At 31.5% G+C, this 21,334-nt stretch overlaps 1 protein-coding gene across 1 annotated transcript; it reads right to left on the bottom strand.

Moving 5' to 3' along the window:
- Positions 1 to 2,679: 2,679 nt before the first annotated feature.
- Positions 2,680 to 14,455, bottom strand: LOC143078929 (1,25-dihydroxyvitamin D(3) 24-hydroxylase, mitochondrial-like). Its single transcript, XM_076253997.1, has 10 exons — positions 14,303 to 14,455; positions 10,857 to 11,184; positions 8,889 to 9,079; positions 8,118 to 8,320; positions 6,737 to 6,937; positions 6,361 to 6,539; positions 5,251 to 5,414; positions 4,962 to 5,040; positions 4,570 to 4,723; positions 2,680 to 4,261 (listed from the first exon to the last, which is right to left on the bottom strand). Exons 2-10 carry the CDS (start codon positions 11,100 to 11,102, stop codon positions 4,107 to 4,109), a joined length of 1,572 nt encoding a protein of 523 aa, XP_076110112.1. The 5' UTR covers positions 11,103 to 11,184; positions 14,303 to 14,455; the 3' UTR covers positions 2,680 to 4,106.
- Positions 14,456 to 21,334: the final 6,879 nt, after the last annotated feature.

The raw sequence follows: 21,334 nt of genomic DNA, 5'->3' as shown, positions 1-21,334 counted from the left end.
AATGCTCTAGCGCGGAACTTGATTAAACACCTCCACAGCAATGATCAAATGGACTTCAGTGTGGAACTGGATTACAACCCCCGCCCCGACAGCAACGATCAAATGAATTCTAGCGTGGTACTGGATTACGCATTTCCACAGCAATCGCGGAACTTGATTAAGCACCTCCACAGCAATGATCAAATTTACTTTAGTGTGATACTAGATTACGGACTTCCACAGCATTTATCAAATATACTCTAACACGGTACTGGATCACACACCTCCACAACAAGGATCAGATGGACTATAGCGTGGTACTGAATTACAGACTTCCACATCAATGATCAAATGGACTTTAGAGCGGAACTTGATTAAGCACCTCCACAGCAATGATCAAATTTACTTTAGTGTGATACTAGATTACGGACTTCCACAGCATTTATCAAATATACTCTAACACGGTACTGGATCACACACCTCCACAACAAGGATCAGATGGACTCTAGCGTTGTACTGGATTACAGACTTCCACATCAATGATCAAATGGACTTTAGCGCGGAACTTGATTAAGCACCTCCACAGCAATGATCAAATTTACTTGAGTGTGATACTGGATTACGGACTTCCACAGCAATGATCAAATATACTCTAACACGGTACTGGATCACACACCTTCACAACAAGGATCAGATGGACTCTAGCGTGGTACTGGATTACAGACTTCCACATCAATGATCAAATGGACTTGACTTTAGCGCGGAACTTGATTAAGCACCTCCACAGCAATGATCAAATTTACTTTAGTGTGATACTAGATTACGGACTTCCACAACAATGATAAATGGACTCTAGCGGTACTGGATTTGTTTGTGTGTTGTCATTATTTGTTTTGTGTTGTCATAGGTGTTTGTGTGTAAGAGTTGAGTAAAGTTATTAGTGTTTTGTCATGTATTTTGTTATTTTGGCATCGTCATTGTTTTAACAGTTATCAAGTTTATCAAGTTTATATATCTCCTCGTTGTTATTTGGATTATTGAAAAAAAGTCATGAAATTAAAACAACACGTTATTGTATGTTTTATATACATGTACAGCTGGCGACCAGATATGTATATTTTTTTCACTCTCAAATTGATTCTTTATTGCATATATTGCTATTTAACAATGAATGTACGGCATTCCATCTCGCATCCCTGTTAAATTTATAGATACTAGAACACAACCGTGATATCGCGAGTCTGTGACTGAATCAAAATATATAACTATGCGTATGCCTTTTTTTTAGTATTGGTATTGTCATCTGATAAAGTCATGCCGATTATAAGATGCACAGTTTTCTCTGCTTTCAAAGTCTTTCTGTTTGAACCCGTCGACCTGGAACCTATCAATTATTGGTGATATTAATAATTTGGAAAACAAAATGTCCTGGAATGGAGTATGTTTTACTCAACAGTATACAGCAAAATTCTAAATACACCGTTTGGTGGTGCGCCTGTCAGATGATACGTACAGATAAGGTAATAGGTAACTTGTGAATATACTATTGGTATCGGTGTCGGACTCAACAGGGAACTTCTTATTTGTTGGCTATATTAATTACGTGGAAAACAAATGGGCCTGGAGTGGTGTAATTTTTCATCAACACCATTGTACTATATTAGTTATATATAAAGTTGAATTCTTTGATTCATCGTTTTAACGTGATGACGGCTGACAAATTGGACCTCGTTATTTTAGTATTATAGATATTAAATCGTATCAAGAATATCGGTCATAGTAGCTGCTATGACCGATATTCTTGATACGATGAGTCGAAAATAAACTAACAATGGCATGAAAAGGTAATATATATTAAAAGACCATCAAGAGTACTATAATACAACATAGAAAATGAAAGACTGAGCATCACAAACCCAACTGAAAACCGGAAGTGATCTTTGGAAGGGTATGCAGACCCTGCTCCATACTGAGGCTCCATATGTGGCGCTCGTCGTTTTGTTCATACAACCTGGTGACAGGTCATTAACGGGAGGTTACATGTGTTGAAAAGAGGACGGGATTGTGGTAACGACAATTAGATTACATCCGTCGTCATCTGTGACACAGACATTTTATAACCAGTAAACATAGTTACAAATATATAGTTTTAGTAAATACCTGTATATAAAGGTCATTCGCGGGACATTAACAAACTGATATTGTACGGAATCGAGATTCATGATGTATATGTACGTGTACATTTACAGCGGAACAGTAAGAGGGTGACCTGACAACACATGTTTTTTGCTAAATAGAGGTGACCTCCAGAGTACGTTTCACTGTACTGTTATGAATTCCCACATATTGTACAGTTTTATTTCGTCAATGACTTTTAATTAGAATTCTATTTCATGTTAGTATTCTCTGGTTGTTTGTTTCAAAGTAAACATTTTATCTAATATTTTCCATTTTGCATTTTTGGTGGCATTGGGACTTCTATGATTTTCGGTAAATTGATGTTAATTCATTATTCCACTTGTTACATTGCAAGTATGACGAAAACACATGTCAAAACAGTTTGGTAAAGAGATCTATCAGTCGTTAATTAAAGTATAAAAAACATTCTCCAAGGGCAACTTATACCTTCCCCTTAACACGCACTTCAGAGGGAGTGAACTGGGTCATTTTCAGTGTAAATCAATGTTAAACAAGAACAAATAAGTTAAAATATTTATTTAACAACATACAACTGTATAACATTTCCTCTATACCTGTAGTCACGTGGTTTCTTATATATGAATCCATAATTATGCTCAATGAAAATGGCATCACAAATAAACATATTCATGTTTAAATTATGAGTTTTAAATAATTTATTCAAAATAACAATAAATAAACAAATAACGATATCATTTTTCAACTACATAAGAGAGAAAAAAATCAACAACACATAATAATGAATAATATCGAAACTTCTTCTCTATGCCTATAACAAATTTAGAAAATTTCCTTCCCGAGTAAACAATTTAAAAAGCAAAATTTGTCGTTTAATAATACACTTAGAAGAACGAAACATCAGAGTGCAGATTTAACATTTGTATTAATTGAAAAATTGAAAGTCATTCCTCACATAAATTTACAATATAACAAAATACCTGAAGAGAAATACAATACTTTTACCTGAAATCTAAATACGGTCATTTAAAATATAGTCTTCAGAACGAGGTTTCCGCTCTGTTGACATCGTTGATACGCGTACATGATAGTATATACTTAATTGAAATAGACTGCATATGTTTGGAAAGTGACCAATAAATTACACTGTTAAACTAGTAACAGTGCAAGTATGTGAATGTCCGTCCGTAAACAAAAACTGAAAGGGATGAAAACAAACATTTATGTGAAACCTTTAACTGCACAAAAAAGAGCGGGAATGATATTTAAAAGAAATAAGGTTTGAAATCTCTAAAATCGTGCAAAATAATAAAAAAAAAAAATTAAGTTAATTCTTTGAATTTATTGTTCATTTCAGAAACATGTGGTCTTTATGGATCTTTATGGTCACTTCCCAAATACATTCAGCTGTTTCACTTCCCTATAATAAATCTGTATAACTGAAAAAAAGTCCAGTTATGAGTCGTTATAATATTTATATTTTTTCTTCAATAATAAAACATTTAAGGCACAGATTCTTTGTTCAAGATTGCATTGATAAATGGCGATATATGATATAATGTTTTTTAAATAATGAAAAAAATACCCGTTATTCAATGACATCACATTGTCGTTGGAGGACAGTCACATTGAAAGAAAACCTCATCTGTTTGAACACAATCATTTAAAGAGTAAATGCTCTGCAAATCTCGTTCACAAAACGAGACCTATCGGATCATCGCTTTATAACGAGATTTCACTATATCTATACGATTTTGCATTGAGGTATGTTCCGAGGGATTTCAACAGATGATAAATAACATATCTGTTCAATAAACAATAAATGGACATACCACATTAAAACGAAAAGTTCAAGTTTGTATACCCGTTTCACCACACGAAACAATTGTTTCGTTGTCTTTTGATCTTCTGAATCATTGCAAGTTGCCCGAAAACTTAGACCTCATAAACTGTCACTGTAGTAGCCATGATTATCGGTCTTGAAATTCAACTGGTATATCTTTTTCAAATGTTAGTACCGTCCTTAATGTTGGCTCGGCATCAAAGTCTCTTGAAGGTGCGAGCCAGAAGTTTTGAGCCAGTCGAATAATGGCTAAATACAATTCTTGTTGTGCCATTCTACGCCCTGAAATTAAATAATATCACTTACAGATCTATTTTAAATACAAGGTAAAACATTGAAACTTTATCAAATTACTGCAAAGAATTTCTTTATTATAATCTTGAAAAACGTTATTTCATCATAATTCTGGAAAGCGTTACGCGTTACATTATTAGCGTCATTTTATCGTAAAATTTGAAAGCGTTCTGTGACCTCGTGTGAGCAAGTACGAATGTCAATTGCTGTCTTAGTGGAATGAAATATATATAATACACATGATGAACAAGAAATGATCTTTATTATTTTTTAGATATCTATTATAATATACTCACCAGCACAACTTCTAGCACCGAATCCAAAAGGCAAGTTACTGAAAGGATTCCATTTGTTACTATCCCTTTCCCACCTCTCCGGGATAAAATCGTCAGGATTTACAAATTGAGTTGCATCACGTGACATGGTAAACGTATTTAATAGAATACAAGTCTGAAATTAAAAAAAAAAGAACCATGATTATGTTGAAAATGGAGATAAATAAAAAGCTTTTATCAACATATTTTTTTTACGAAAACATAACATTTCAAAAGAACATTGACTTTCTGCAACACTTTTAATATGTGAAAATTTACTAATAAAACGAATCAAAAATGCTAATAAAAAAAAACCAGAAAGTTTACTTACAAAACAAATTAAGAATGCGAATCTAAAAAATAAAAACACTTACCCCTTTTGGTATGAGGTAGCCACCGATGGTTGTGTCTTCTGTCATGACGCGAGCATTAATAGGTATAACAGGAAACAATCTAAAAGATAATAACAGAACACTATATTAAGTTTGCATTTTCACACAATTTGTATAATGCACGAATCATGAATTACAAGTAGAAAAAGGTTTTAAAATATCTTTTATTTTATTTTATTAAATGGAATAAGTTTTGATTTGTCGCTCTTTGGTTTGTTACATGCACTGATAAAAGGTTTACGGAGTTCAAAATCTTCATAGAGTTACTCACCTAAGAGTTTCCTTAACAACCGCTCTTGCATATGTCATGTTCGATAACTCTTCAGCAGTACATATTCTATTCTGAAGAACCGAATCAACTTCTTTAATAAGCTTTTCTTGCACTCTAGGATTTCTGGATAGCAGATATGTAACCATACCCATGGCGTTTGCCGACTGAAATAAAGAATATATATTTTAGATATCAAGTTTATCTTAACCGCAATTTGTCTTTAGAATAACAAATATTTTATTGTGGATATACTTGACTATACAGAATTGTCCCAGTGTTACTGTTAAAACTCCTGACCCTTATACGGTATTTCAAAGTATCATTAAAATGGATATACTAACAAATTTGAACAAAACCTTCAATCTCCGCGGTAGGTGTGCCCATTCTATGACAACTAAATAGTATAATACGATTGCTTCAGAACAATTTATTCTTTATGATGTGAGATTATCAGTTAAGATCAGACCGATAGACCACCTCTAATAAAAAACCGCAGCCTTTACTACACTCTAACGCTCCGCAATAATGATAACATAGGTTGTTAAAGTTTAGTCAATTCTTATGTAAACGTTCATGAAATTTGATTCATCATAAACTAACATGGCACGAGAACGGGGATATTTTATTACTGAACAGATTCTTTATGCTCCATTATTCAACCCCACGCATGCGTGACAGAATATTCGTTGTACTATTATTTATGTTTATTTTATTATTTGAATACATCAATAAAGCACTAAGTGAAATGTTTCCGGGTGTTATTGGCTTTCAAGAAATGTCTTCAAAATAAATATACATTAACTTATCTAAAACACTAATCAAACTAAAGAAATGCCTGACTATATTAAAGGTGTAAAAAAATAGGTACTTCATTCGGATTTGAATATAAAAACATATCAGTGGAGAGACGATATTAAAATCGTAATAAAAACCATAGGAAATTTTAAGAATGGAGTTTTTATCGCAATGAAATGGATACAACAGAAAGATCAAAGTTTTTGATTTTAAAGATAAACATAGTTTTTGTAAACTAAACAACTAAAGGTCAAAATGCAATACTAACATCATTTAAATTAGTACCATGTTGATAAATCTTTACCGTTAACTTACCGTGTCTAAACCAGCCAACATCAGTTCGGTTGTATTGGCATACACAGCATCTAAAGGCAGGTTTTCGTTTCCGAGTAAGTGTTCCAAGAACGAGGCTTTATTGTCATCTTCGGAACCACTCTGTAATCTCTCATACTTTTCTGTTATATCTGCCAACTTTTTATCTATGTGTTCTCCAGCTGAAAATTAAAAAAAATATTGCCTTTAATAGAACAGAATAAAGTTTGAAGTCAAATCGATTACTTCCAGCACGTTTGAAAAATAGAAAAAGTATTATTAAACACCAAATCTATTGCCTTTATAGATCTCTTTATTTCATTGTTTTGTTTGATATATTCTTTTTATAGATATACATATGTTGTGATTTATGACTTACCAACTCTGTATATTGTATCCCATGCATCAACGTGAGTTTTCCACGTCTTCGTTCCAAAACGTTTATGAAGTTCTGCAAACACCATTAATTGATGTCCAGTTTTAAACATGTCACCTACAGCATCAATGAAAGCTTGATTCTCTGAAGATACGTTCTCATCAAGGCAGCCAAGTCTAGTTTCTAACAAAACTGCAGAAATAGCTGAAATTTAAATACTAAATTAAGCACAAGTCTAAAAGTAGAGATTGTAAGATAGAAACTATGTGATATTTTTTTTAATAGGGAGACTCCTGTCTATCACTCATTATTTAGAGTTTCAAAAAACAAATCGAAAACAAATTATTAGTATGTGAAGGATAACAGTGCCAGTGGCAGATCCAGAGGAGGGTTCCGGGGGTTGAAACCCCCCTTTTTTTTACGATCAATGCATTTGAATGGGGACATATAGTTGGTACTCCCCTTTTGTCCTGGGTGAGGAATCCCATTTTTTAAAATGGCTGGATCCGCACCTAAGTGCTCGTAGTTCATATTTCGAAAGACTCTTGATAACCTTTTTCTTTATTTTTAAATCCTATTGAATATATAATGATTTTAAAACATGTTTCCTGGACCATATGATATTTGTGTTGTTATTTTCAATCAGTGCCCTTTGGACAGTCTTTGCTGCATCAGGTCAATATCAAATTACACAAGGTTATTTGTACGCTAGTTGGGTTCAACATTCCATACTCATTCAACCTTCTAAGGGTTCATGTCTTGACATTGTAATACAATACAAAGATATGCCATCAATGAATATTTAAATCTTTTATATCTGTTCTTGGGGTTCAAACGGGAAACTAACAAAAGACACTTAAGATAAACGATTTAGGTCTTGCATTTAGATGTAAGCTTATTGTTGTGAGATGTTGTACAAAGTTGATGATTGCTAAAATTGCATTTTCACTTATTCTTATTTCTGATAAAAAAAATATAGAAAATATCCTTTTCCAACCTTGTCAATATAACTTTATTTGATTGAAAAGATATAAAATCAGTTGATATTTATTTCTCTGTAGGGGACTTAACAATTGTCTCCGTATTCTTTTTGTACTGGTATATAGGACAGATTCATTCATGTAACAAACACTCAATTCATTCATCATTTTTGTTCCTTTTGTCTAACCTATTTATATGGTAATGTCATTTTAGATTGTGATATTAAGTGATGTTGTCGTAATAGCCACAACATACTACAATCAACTTCACAAATTGCTTTATTTTTTTAACATATTGTATTGGCGAAATATGATGATGATGGTGGCATTGTATTGTAATGGACCCTCTACAAGTCTGAAGTGGAAACTGGTCGTAATTATGCGGAAAACTGAAGATGACTTACATTCAATTGCCCACTTAGATAATTCGTTTTGAAGATCTGGTACTGTACTATTTGCTGCATGATTGTCTCGTGTATATTTCAGTCTGTTAACAAAATCTGTAACAACTTCGTTCATTATGTCGACATATTGAAGTACGGTCTTTGGTCGTAGCATGTGTTTACTAATGGCGGTGCGACATGTTGACCATTCTTCATGATTTGAACTGAAATTGATGAAAATTAATACATTAATTTAAGTAAAGAGAAAACCAATTTATGTTACTGGCAGTAAGATTGTTTTTCGATATATGATTATTAAAAACTATTCTTGGATATAGTATCTCCTTATATTCTGCCAAAATTCTCGTGTGTATACCCCCACAGTCTTGTGTGTATCATTCACATATCCTTTTCCCCAATAACAAGAAAATAAACGTAAATCTTCTGTTAGTAACTAATTTTAAGTAATGTGTCGTTTAACCGCTGTCTGTGTCATGTCACAGCGTTTTCTGTATAAATATACATGTAATTACAACTATGTATATTTAATTGAAAAATGTTTCCTGAATAACCTTTTTTTTACACTAAGTTCACGAAAGAGGTCAAAATTTTACAAAAATGAAAAGATAAAAAAAATGCCAATAAAAAAATAATCACACTCATATGATTACTAAGATTAATTAAATAAAAAAACCTTCAAGTACTCTACACTAGAAAAAAAGACAACGTTTACAATGCATTGAAATCAACTAGATAGTGTTCATTCATTAAGAAACATTTATCTATACTCACACTGTCATCAGGCCATTTGCTTGTGTCCTCATTTTCTTGTATATTGTCCAAGAGGGATAAGGTGGTCTGTTTGGGAACTTTCCTTCACTCCGGACAACCTCCTCGACAAGATTGGGGTCAGCTATAGAAATGTTAGTTACTGGTCCTAATTTTTCTTTAAAAATAGGCCCATACATCTCATGAAATCGTCGCTGCAAGAAAAATATTAAATGTTATTAATCAGATAAATTAATGGATGTTTGTAGAACATTTAGGTCGTCTATAGTATGCACAAAACATTTGCAATTAGACATTACATTATATATTTCGTACGTATTTCTTTTTTTACTTAAACTTTAAGTCGTCCTGCTATCATCAATATAATACATTCTTTTTATTTTATAACACAATCGACATTCCTTTGCAAAACGTTTATTTGAAGGAAAAAAGACTGTTAAAAGATTGACAAGCAAATAAAAATGGCATATGTTAAACACTTTGGTACGTTATACAATTTGTGAACTGTGAGTGATAGCATAGATGTATGGGTATTACATCTATGGTGATAGCATGCACTTTTATACGAACGGTCCAAACAGTAGTAGCCTTCTGATTACAAGGTTACCCTTTAACAAGCAGTAAATTAACACATTATGATAACGTTTATCTGAACAGCTGATTGTGGGTATTAAGTATCGAGACTAAATTACATTTGGTTTTTTGATGTGAAGAATCTGCTAATAAAACAAGTACTTTACACTATCTGAGGTCAAGTTAATAATCTGATAATCATTCAAACAATTACGTCTTGGTTAGAGGTTTTTACAACGGATTAATGACAATATTCGTACTATTCCCAAATTATCAAATATTTTACAGATGCAAGTAGGTTATCGCAAGTGAAAAAAATCTCTGCATGTAACTTAACGTCAGAGGTGTTTAACTGTTTTCCTGATAACACAAGTTTTGATTAATGTAAACGCACTCAATATACGTTGCATTGCTGCCATATTGATGCGTCTAAATCCGGAGAAATCTCAGAAATTCATACAAGTGCAGAAAATCTAGATAGTGTCAGAATAGGTTGTCTTCGATCAATAAGGCGATACTGCTTGGGTTTATTTAGTGAACAATCTTTACCGGTTAAACGGCATACACTCTATTCATTGAAATAAAGTGCATTCATTTTTTTTTTGTAACTGTTCTCGAAATAAAAATTATGATAATTTGCATCTTAATGTACTGACTATAATATCATTTAAACATTTATTTAAATGTATACTAAAATCGTTTCCAAATGCATATTTGTATAATAAAATAGAGATAAATGGATTTTCTAAATACTTTATATGTAAATACTTTATATGCCAAATACTCTGAACATCATGGATAGTAATTATCCGGTACATTTGGTTTAAATACATGTACATCATCACTAGATTTAGATAGATCGCATATTGAAAAGTAATTCTATTTTCTTTAACACGATATTAAGGCTGCAGGTGGCTTGATCTCATTTTGCCTGTGTTTTCTTTTAACTTCTAGTCGAAACAAGTCATTCAATCTCCTTTGAAGTGATACATTTAGTCAGTACAATAAATCTAGTCAAAATAGCATTTTTGAACGCACTACTAGAATAAATCAACGTAATTTAAGATATTTAATACAATTTTATAATCTTAACTATGTCAGAATATATGTACTTTTCTCTGTCATTAGTAGTTTAAGTTTTAAACTGAGGCATCTTATACTGATTAAAACCCTATATATCATAGAGTAACGACCTTTCAGTACATAAACTTTGTTAAAGTATATACACCATCACTGGCCCCTTGCCCTATTTTATATTAGCTCTCAATAATATTTACATGCTTCAACAATATCGTAAAATGAAATTATTACAGCTTTTAGAAAAAAGCAGCGGTGTATTGATAATTCAATGATCGTTGTGAAAGGTAAATAACTAGAAAATAAGATTAAATCGCTTACCTGAACTTTGTGCATTTGTCCTTTATTTTCTCCTTTGAAATATTCCGGTGCAGTGCCAACAAGTGGGTATCCGTTAGGGCCAGGTAGATCCACCATTGTTTTGGACATTGGAATATCGTTCATTGATATCGTGGACGATGTTTTAGCGGTAGTCGCTGCATGATCAGTTGTTAAAAGTCTCTTTGGTGATTTCGATGCAATGTTGGTTGCCGTCGATAAAACTCTTTTAACTATATGTTCAGCCATTGCTTTGGTTAGTATATTTTTCAGATATTTTTGTCGAATTTTCTTTTAATTGTTACTGTCAGTTTCTAGTACGTATTCATTCCTGAAAGTGAACGAAAAATTCTATGAATAATAAAAGTAAACTGCTATATCCAGATCACTTATATAAATATCCAAACGTTACGAAAAATCCTAAATATGCTTAGAAGTGAAAAGTCAGAAGTCTTATACTATTCTTTCCAACCTTAGTACGCCCGCGTCTTGAGTAAGAATGAAAGTATACTACGTGTATAACCTCGCTTCGAACCCGAAATAGAGTAGGTCACTGCGTACGTTCTTTAATAGATTGTTTGCACCAATGTTTGCATTATCTCAAGAAAAAAAAACATAAATTTGTTGAATGAGTAGCTTCTGCATTGTGTGCAACTCATGATCACAATAGTTATTTTTAAGTGTTTTCTCTCACAGCTTAAATAAACACAACCGGTAATGCACTCGAATACTATTCTGCTATATCTCGCTAAAAGAAATCAATTGACTTATTTAATGTCGACTTTCAAGGTTCACATAAAAGTTCAATGTTGACAATACTTAATTAATACTTTAGATCTACCTTCTCGCAATTATATCCAAGCGACACATGTTTGAAATCAGTTTTCAAGTTTCTTGACTTTATGAAATGACAGAAATATCCTATTTACTTTCGGTAAAATGACATTGATCGGGATATATTGTTTATTCCCTAACAGCTGTCGGAGATCTAGAGTTTTATTTCAGTACTAACTTTTACTCTACTGTACTGGGTCACAGGGTTCAGTTGTATAACATAGTATTTTTATAGGTTTAAAATCATTAATTTTTATATTTATGCAAGTAGGAAATTGTCTTTATCCTTTTATGTTCTGTAAGATAGCTGTAATTTCATTCATACTAACAATGTATATTTTCCTGTTCCTAATACATCGCGTTACTTACAATCGAATAAAAAAAGACCTCTCCAATAAAACTATCATGCTTTCCTTGTACTGAGCTATTAAAATCTCTGTCATTTTGTAATTTTTACTGATCAAAATAGAACTTGTACATCAGCATGCCTTGAATAACTTGAATATGTAAAATTCTAACACAATCAAACGGCTAAAAAGGTTCACTGACCGTGTTCTAATTTATTCATTTAGTGATGTGGTTTTTCATTCAAGAAATCCTTCTCTTACTTGATACCAATAACTTTGATTCTAACCTTAACGAGCTTATAATCTACATAGCACTGAAAAGATATCATTTGACCTGAACACTATGTTTCTTGGTGTAAAAAATCGACAGAATTGATCGACTTATATAGCATTTCAGATGCTTCATGCGTATTTCACAAACTGTTATTGAAAAAAAAAGATAAAAACTGGAGAATTGTATGAAAATATATAGCACTGTTACTTCGTCATATCAATCAGTATTTTAAACTTTGCTGTACAATTAATTTCAGTTTAGTTTTTAAAAAAAATTTTGTTAACGAAAAATTTAGAATTTGAACAGTTGGTTATATTTACAAATGTTTTAAAATGACAACCTATCTTCTCCTTTGACAGAATGCCAACAAATAAGAATACTAGTTTAAATTTCATATAATAATAAAGTGTAATAATATAGTATCCGTATACTTATGTAACCTATATAGTCTGCATTGATATTAGAGTTATACTTTCTTACAAGGGGATATATCTAGTTCATGTTTTATTGTACAACTTGTATAAGCTTATACTGCAGTTTAAGCTAAATCGTTAAATTAAAAACATATGACTTAGAATATTCAGAATCATTAGGACAACTGCATTGACAAGTCCGAAATATTTCCTAATTTAACGCAATAAAGATAAATACGTAATAAATTGATATTGAAATTTTACGTCACGTAAAACTAAATCATGATAGTCCTTGTTGATTTAGGTAGTATTAAGGTTTGATTATTTGAAGTATTAACAATGCCCTTACTTTTGGACTCGTTACTATAGTTCATCTTTGCAGTCCAACATACACATGTATAAGATTTTCAATTGATATAAATAAGACAATTAATAGATAGATAAAATAGTTCTCTTTGCCCTTATTGATTTCCGATATAAATGTAGCTATTTAAGATGTTACTATCTTATATATGACAAAAAAAAAACGTTGTAAACAAGCATTAGTTTTTGCATGAATGTTTTACAGATATTGGCGTCATAATTCAAACGTTTCATAATGGAAACACATTATCACAGTAAAAAATCAAATAAACAAATGTATTTTATGGCTATCATCTGCACTTTCTCCGTAGTATATCTTTAGTTAATAATAGTTAATAATATATATATATATATGTTATCAGGTGCACTATATTATTAAACCGTCGACTATATATTTTATTATTATACATCGTTCACAAAATACATTGTAAATAATACCCAACCTTTAAGTATATAGTAGCATATTAAACTGAATTAATACTTGAATGCATTCCAACAGTTATTGTTATGCACATTTAACAGAATTATATTTAACAGCATGAAAAGAAAACAAAAGAAAAAGTCATTAATTTTGCATGAGTACTAATGTATTCAACATGTCATAGTCACACATAAATTATTACTCTGACATTTTTGCAGATAGTTTGCATTGCAAAAGTTCAGTAAAACCATGCACAACTGCTCGACAAATTTCAGTAATGCCATGTACAATATTGCATTGCAAAATTCAGCAATACCAAGGATGATTGCACTGCTAATGCCAATCATAATTGCATTGCAATAGTCAGTAGTAGTGGTCAACATTTCATTTCAAACACCAAGCACAATAACGTTGCAAAAGTCAGTAATACAAAGCGTAATGGCATTGTAAAAGTCAGCAATACAATGTACAAATGCATTGCAAAAAGTCAGCAATACAATGTACAAATGCATTGCAAAAAGTCAGCAATACCATGTAGCAATGCAAAAGTCAGCAAAATCATGTAGAACTGCATTGCAGAAGTAAGCAACACCTTGTAAAATTGCATTGCAAAAGCTCGAAATATTAAGTATTCTTGCAAAACTAATACAATGTAATATAATAACAAAAACATTTGCATGCACTTAAGACACACTTTGCTGTACTTTTTACCTTGTCATGTTCCCCTGACATATCTTTTGATGAACTAAATGAAATTAAATGAAAACAAAACATAAAAAGAGTGAAATAAAACTCACCTTTAAAGAAGCGAACTTATAGCCAGAAATTCAAATTCAACATAACATTAAAACACTTAAGTTCAGCATTTATTTATATTTATGGAAAAGCCTATAATCCTAGTATGTTTAATCAACTTTACTACAACGATTGATTGTAGAGAAGACATTTACTAGCGCTATATATAGCACAGAAGGCGTCATGCATATTGAAAAACTCATTCACTAACGGACTAGAAAGGGGCGGGGCTAAATCCACCTTTGGATTCATGGCAAATCTATGAAAGGAATATAGAAAACCTTCAGTTTGATTGGCTGAGACTCAATTCGCACTTATGTACTTAATTTACCTTTGAATTTAAACGCCCTTTCTTCTCTATACTTGAAATGATTGATGTACATCTAAAACTACACATATTTAACACCTACTTGTTGATTTTATAATCAGTTTGTGCACTCAATATTTCAGAACTCGAAAAAAAATATAAGTCGTTGAATTTCTGCAACATCATTTTGCACGTTATTTAAATTAAAAAAAGTTAACACTCTTAATTAAGCGTCGGTAATCAAAATTGTAAAAAAACAGAACGATAAACATGCACAGAAGAAACGGTAACGAGACATTTTATTCTTTAAAGTTTAATACATTAATAACTTATTTTAATTCATTACATTTATTCTTCTTTCTGAAAAAAAACATAGCCTTTTAGTAATACTCTTTTTTAATGAATCAAAACATAGTGGTATTTTGTCTTTTTAGTTTTTCTGATAACATATAATTGTTTAATTTAATTTGTATACAGAAAAGAAACCTCAGTTATGTGCAACATAATACAATTTTACATCTAATGAAATAACCAAACCATCTACAATAAAATATTTTGTACAATTAGAAAGGTTTCCTTCTGTCCAAATTCATTTAATTCATTTCTTTCGCTTTGATTTTTCTGGGAACTTATATTATTTTATGGCTTGTAATAATAAACACGTGTGTGCTAAATTTTAAAGTTTCAATTGTCAATGAATTTGTAGTCGTCTTGATTTTATGAAGTTGATTTTGTTAAACATTTTCTGTTTGTTTGCTAAATTGATAGATGAACAGAGTGACCTCTTGAAAGAAAACAACGTTCCCAAAGATAACATTTTTCTCCCCTTAATATGTGGTAATTTTTGTGTCCATTTCAGTGGCTGACATATTTTGCTGTAAATTGAGTTCCTTGAAATCGATAAAAACAACCATAGTTTAAAATAACATCTCTCTTTGAAGGCTACAAATACACTTAATAAACGTGAAAAAGGCATATAAATAGATAAGTCAAGGAACGTGTGTTATGCCAATGAAGTTTATTCTAGGAACGCATGTTATGCCAATGAAATGATATTTGTATTCCAACAACGTATGTAATGCCAATGAAGAGAAAAGTTTATTACAGGAACGTATGTTATGCCAATGAAGAGAAAAGTTTATTACAGGAACTAATGTTATGTTAATGAAGTGAAATTTTTATTCCAGGAACGTATGTTATGACAATGAGGTGAAATGTTTATTCCAGGAAAGTATGTTATGTCAATGAAGTGATATGTTTATTCCAAGAACGTATATTATGCCAATCACGTGAAATGTTTATTCCAGGAACGTATGTTATGTCAATGAAGTGAAATGTTTATTACAGGAACGTATATTATGCCAATGAAGTGAAATGTTTATTACAGGAACGTATGCTATGTCAATGAAGTGAAATGTTTATTACAGGAACGTATATTATGCCAATGAAGTGAAATGTTTATTCCAGGAACGTATGTTATGGCAATAAAGTAAAATGTTTATCCCAGGAACGTATGCCAAGCCATGCCAATGAAGTGAAATGTTTATTCCAGGAACTTATGTGATGGCAATAAAATGAGAAGTTTATTCCAGGAACGTATACTATGCCAATGAAGTGAAATGTTTATTCCAGGAACTTATGTTATGACAATGAAGTGATATGTTCTTTCCAAAAACGTATGTTATGCCAATGAAGGGAAATGTTTATTCTATGAACGTGTTTTAGTTTAAACACATTTATTTATAGTGGATTGGGAAACAAGTTTTGCAACTTATATTAATCCCTTTCCACTTTGCGGGTGCGAGTACTGCCTTATAGCGGCATTAGCCTGCTCTTTTTTCGAAATCTACAAGGGTGTCTTTAACGTGCAAGAGATATGGCTCTCTCTTAACACGGGTCAGCCATTTATCGTCCCCTTTCGACGGACTATCATCGTTTCCTCAAGACCATATGAACGTATTATGCAAATGAAGGGAATTGTTTATTTAGTTCAAGGATAATAAAATTATAAGATTTTCAACATGTCGAAAAAATTACACTTTAACCGAAGGTTGTTTTGTTTTGTAATAGGTTAGTACACCGAAGTTTCTTTAGGAATTATTTTCGTTGAAATTCCAATAAAAACATATCAACAGGGACATGATCATGCCTTATCCTATAGATTGTTCCAATTTTCCATTCAAACTCTAAAACAGGCTGTTGGACTAGCCGAACTTGAAATGAGTTATTAATAAAATGTTCAATTGATGAATTATTAACATGTATATTGCAACTATAAACACTATAAGTATGATTACTAATGAGACGAACGACGTATCAACCAAAGATCAAGGATAAGACGAATTTCATGGTTGTTCGGTTTATGCTCTTTTGGTTTAAATTTTCAAAAATATTTTCTGAATTTTAATTTCCCCTTTTTATAGGTATCAGATTTACGTTTTGAAAGTTATGACACAAGTTTCAAGCGCAATGGAAATGTTGACATATAAGGTAAATCATTTCATGATATAAACTCACTACTCGCTCATGAAGAAAGCAAACGTTACAGCGCTTAACTTGTGTTCTTCTTGTCAAATTCTTGTTAAAGTAACAACTATGCCTTCAACATAGAGCAAAAACTTTGTTAGTACAAGACGGCAACTAGACCAGCGTATATTTCACTTAGATATCTGTGTGACATATTTTAAGTAGGTTTGATTTAATTAAGAAAGATTAAGCGCTATATAGACAATGTTATCAATATCCTATCATTTATAAATTTATAGCAACTTATATTTAGTGAAGAAGGGGTTATTGGTCCCTCTTCAGTATATCACAGAAAAGAATGCTACTTTATAAATTAGATTGAACGATGATTTATTCACGGTCATTAGGTGCTACGAATATAGTACTTAGTGTGGACAGTATGTTGATAGCCAATTTTGTTTATACACCCCTTCCAAATGTATTTTTTCATGTTTTATGCCTCAAATTGCAAGTAGGGGAATAAAATTACACTGTAAAAAAATTGGGTCCAGTTGATTTTTTAAAATTTTCCTTTCTGTCTTAAAGAAATGCACTACGAAATAACTGTGTACTCGTACCATTATGCAAAAGCAGCATATCAAAAGGCGTCCTATAAATTAAAAGTTTACATTTTCAAATACACAAGAGTCAATGAATATGCTCATTGTGATATTCGCCCCTGACACTGTATAATATGCTTACATAAATTCTGTAAGCTTGAAATTCAGTAAAAAAAATATTTCGAACATGATTAAGCATAATACAAATGTAACCACATTATTAACTTTTGAATTGGCAAATAACTTTATTTGTTAGGAGATATCTTAACTAAAACTGTTTACGTGGTTTGAAAATCATATGGTTTTAAATTTAACATATTATTTATGTGCATACTTGTAAGTAAGATAATGTTGTTTGTTTAAAAGAATTAAATCAGTTTTCCTATTTCGATCGTATAATGATAAGAACCTAATCCATTATAAAGTACGAAGTGAACTTCTCAATAAAAGTAAACGTTATACCTGATAGACTATTATAGCAATCTACGATCAGGTGCCTTTAAAATGCTTTGATATTGAATGTACTTGATAACCCCTTTCGTAGTGTCACGTGACAGTGACCGCAAGCCAATTACCCTAGTTATCATTGTAGTAAATTGATTTGTCTACATTATACTGAACACAGGTAAAAACGTGGCAAGTATTTATTCAGGCGGAAGGCTTAGAGTTACATTGCTTTCAAGACAGCGAACAAGAACACTGTACATACGAATACATATGCATACCTTTATTGCACTATAAATTTAAAAGTCAAAGTAATATTTCATTTTGTACTTCTTGATAAGCTTGTACGTGAAATACCTGTATTTGTAGCACACATATTTAGAGTGCAAGTTGCAGTGTTATATTTATCTTGTTCTTAAAAAAAGTTTCTAATGCTCATAAGTTCAAGTTCAAGTTCAATAAATATTTTAAGGTCAATTAAAAAATGAAAATTTGACTCTAAATTCTATGCGTCCGAAACGCTTTTCTTGATTTACTGGGGGAGTTGAACCTGTATAAAGACGCCAATTACAGACAGGACAATCAAGTTAAACTTGTTACAAATGATAACAATGCTTGGACAATGGTTTGGTTACACTTATATTCAAGAATAAGAAAAATAGAATGGAAGACTTCGTTTTAGCTAATAAGAGTACACTGTATGAGTTATTATCAAGTCACCACTAGCAGCCCAAACTCTGTACAATTGTATTCCATTCTGAGCGATTAAATATATCGCGGTAACCAGATACGTCATTCGTTGCCAGAATTAGTCACTCGGTGCAGACTGGTCGTATTGCAGGACAACACACATAACACAATATATATGTACGTATACCCAGTTTCTGTCTGTGACATGCGGTACCAGATCTGGGTAGTGTTTTCTCTTAAGCTCTAAACTTTTTTCTGACACATCAAAGCAGTAAGCGAAATACCAATTCCTTATAAAAATATTTGTCATCTTAGTTAGAAGCAGTCATAAATACAACTTCAAATTCAAACGGGCGCTTAGTGCGTCATCGGAATAAATAGTCATTCTGGTTCGCAGCAAAGGAACATTGTAAAAAAAAATAAATAGTGGAAACGTTTACCAATCACATATATAGCTATTTAATTTCTAGTAGTATGATTCCATCATTAGAGAGTAATTACCAAGTAATATATTGCATCCAGCGTTTTACGGAAATAAAATAATCAATTCGCTAATTTATAGTGTTGTCACAGTAGAAAAATGGACAAAAAATGATATTGAGACTTTTCGGACATTTTGTAAAAGATTTTGTAAAATCACTGTTTTTGTTGTAAGGGATTTTGTTATTTTTATTGTGCAAGGTTTAGGTCAAGTTTAGAAAATTCAGCTAATCCAATTTCATGTTTTAATTTGTTTTTCAATTATCACCATTTTGCTTCAAATGATCTGTTATAATATTCGTAAATGACTACCACGACTTTAATTCCATAAATAATTATGTATGTTCTATTGTTAATTATTATCTATATATGTGCTAATTTTTCTGTAATCCCTTAATTGAATTTCTCACTCATTTAGAGAAATATTTGTCAAGTCTATTCAATTAGTTTTTGGTTTGTTATATAAACTACATGTATGTTATCATTTTGGTGTGGTAGATTGGATTTAGTATTACACTGATCAGTTCCAACTCTGTACAACTGTACAGTTCCATGCTGAACTTATAACATTAGACATTGCGCTAACCAGAGTCGTCTTTTGTTTCAAGAGCTAGTCCCATAGTCAGAGTCCGCGCAGATTAATCGTACTATTTATTGTGTGTGTGTGTGTGTGTGTGGTTCCAGGCCAACACATCTCCCAGTCACAAGATATAACCACTCCAAGTCACATGATATACCCACTCCCAGTCACAAGATATATACCCACTCCCAGTCACAAGATATTCAAAGTTTCTATTTGTGACAAAGTCCAAATATCTTTACTGAAGAAACATAACTAAATAGATATTTTAGAGATAAAAAAAACATTGTCTGAAAATTATTCAGTTTTTTCAAATGCACAAATTAAAAAAGAAAAGTAATTCAGCTCAATCTCTCTATATCAAACATTATTCGACTAAATCGTGACCGATGAACTTATTAAGACACAGATATCAAAAGTATACAATTGTTTAAGTAAAAATATAACACAGATCTCCTTTTGGTTTGTAACGTTACTGTTAAATTGTTTACTACTTCGGGATGTTTTAAAGTTCAATGACGATACAATTTATATATTTCTAAAAACATGCAGCAGGAAAAACAAATAGTCTTGACGCTGACCAAATTATTATTGGATAACACATTAAGCGATTTACTTTCTAGAAGTATGATTCAATCAACAAAAAGGACTTACCAAGTAATATATTGCATCCAGCGTTTTACAGAAATATATTTGATAAAGCTAATAAGTTTAGGAATTGTCTTTTGAATCTTTCTATTTGATTGAATAAGACTTTTTGTAAAAGGTTATACATATACCCTGGTTATTGAACCACTTGGTCTTGTATTTTAGAGATAATATAATCAATTCGTTAATTTATAGTGTGAAGAAGTACTTATATATATTTTGGTTGCTTTACAGCATTAATTTTCTATTCAAAGCACGATATTGTGTCCTCGTGCACTGTTTATGATGTTCCTGTGTATATCTCCCCTATTTATAAAAGTAAAGAGATTCGATATGAATGAACACATTTTATTAACAATCCATATCAATATCTTTAGTAAATTGTTTTTGATTACTATTAAATACCGACTAAAATATAATCCAATTATGAATCCGTTCATAAAAGTAAATAGAATACGTCTTACACTGTAACTGATTTATTTATAATTTACCTTGACATACGTGGAAGAGAATAAATATATTTTCTAAATAAGTGTGTAAAATAAATAGGTGTTAACTATATGATGATTCTTTTTGGAGATCAAGAACAAATCGATTGACAGTTCTGGTGTGAAACTAAAGGCCGCCTTTTGACACACCGAGACAAATGACCGAGAAAGAATGATAGACGGTGGCCAAGTACTGCGATCGAATCTTTATAGAAATGGTATCGGATCGTGAAGGTAGTTATTATTTGACTTCAAAATCTGCGAAAAAAATCGTTATTCTATCAGAATAAGGAAAAACATTAAAAATTATTACTTAAAAAAATGCACACGTG

This window comes from Mytilus galloprovincialis, chromosome 6 (assembly GCF_965363235.1).
Source record: "Mytilus galloprovincialis chromosome 6, xbMytGall1.hap1.1, whole genome shotgun sequence".
Classification (NCBI taxonomy): Eukaryota; Metazoa; Mollusca; class Bivalvia; order Mytilida; family Mytilidae; genus Mytilus; species Mytilus galloprovincialis.
Note: the sequence above shows the minus strand (reverse complement) of the source record. Positions and strands in the feature narration are given on the sequence as shown.

Coding starts and splice junctions, on each gene's coding strand:
- LOC143078929 (XM_076253997.1), bottom strand. CDS start 11,102: ATGGCTGAACATATAGTTAAAAGAGTTTTATCGACGGCAACCAACATT. Junction 6,938..8,117: donor ATCTAAGTGGGCAATTGAAT/GTAAGTCATCTT, acceptor TTTAAATTTCAG/CTATTTCTGCAGTTTTGTTA. Junction 5,415..6,360: donor TGTTGGCTGGTTTAGACACG/GTAAGTTAACGG, acceptor TCTTTATTTCAG/TCGGCAAACGCCATGGGTAT.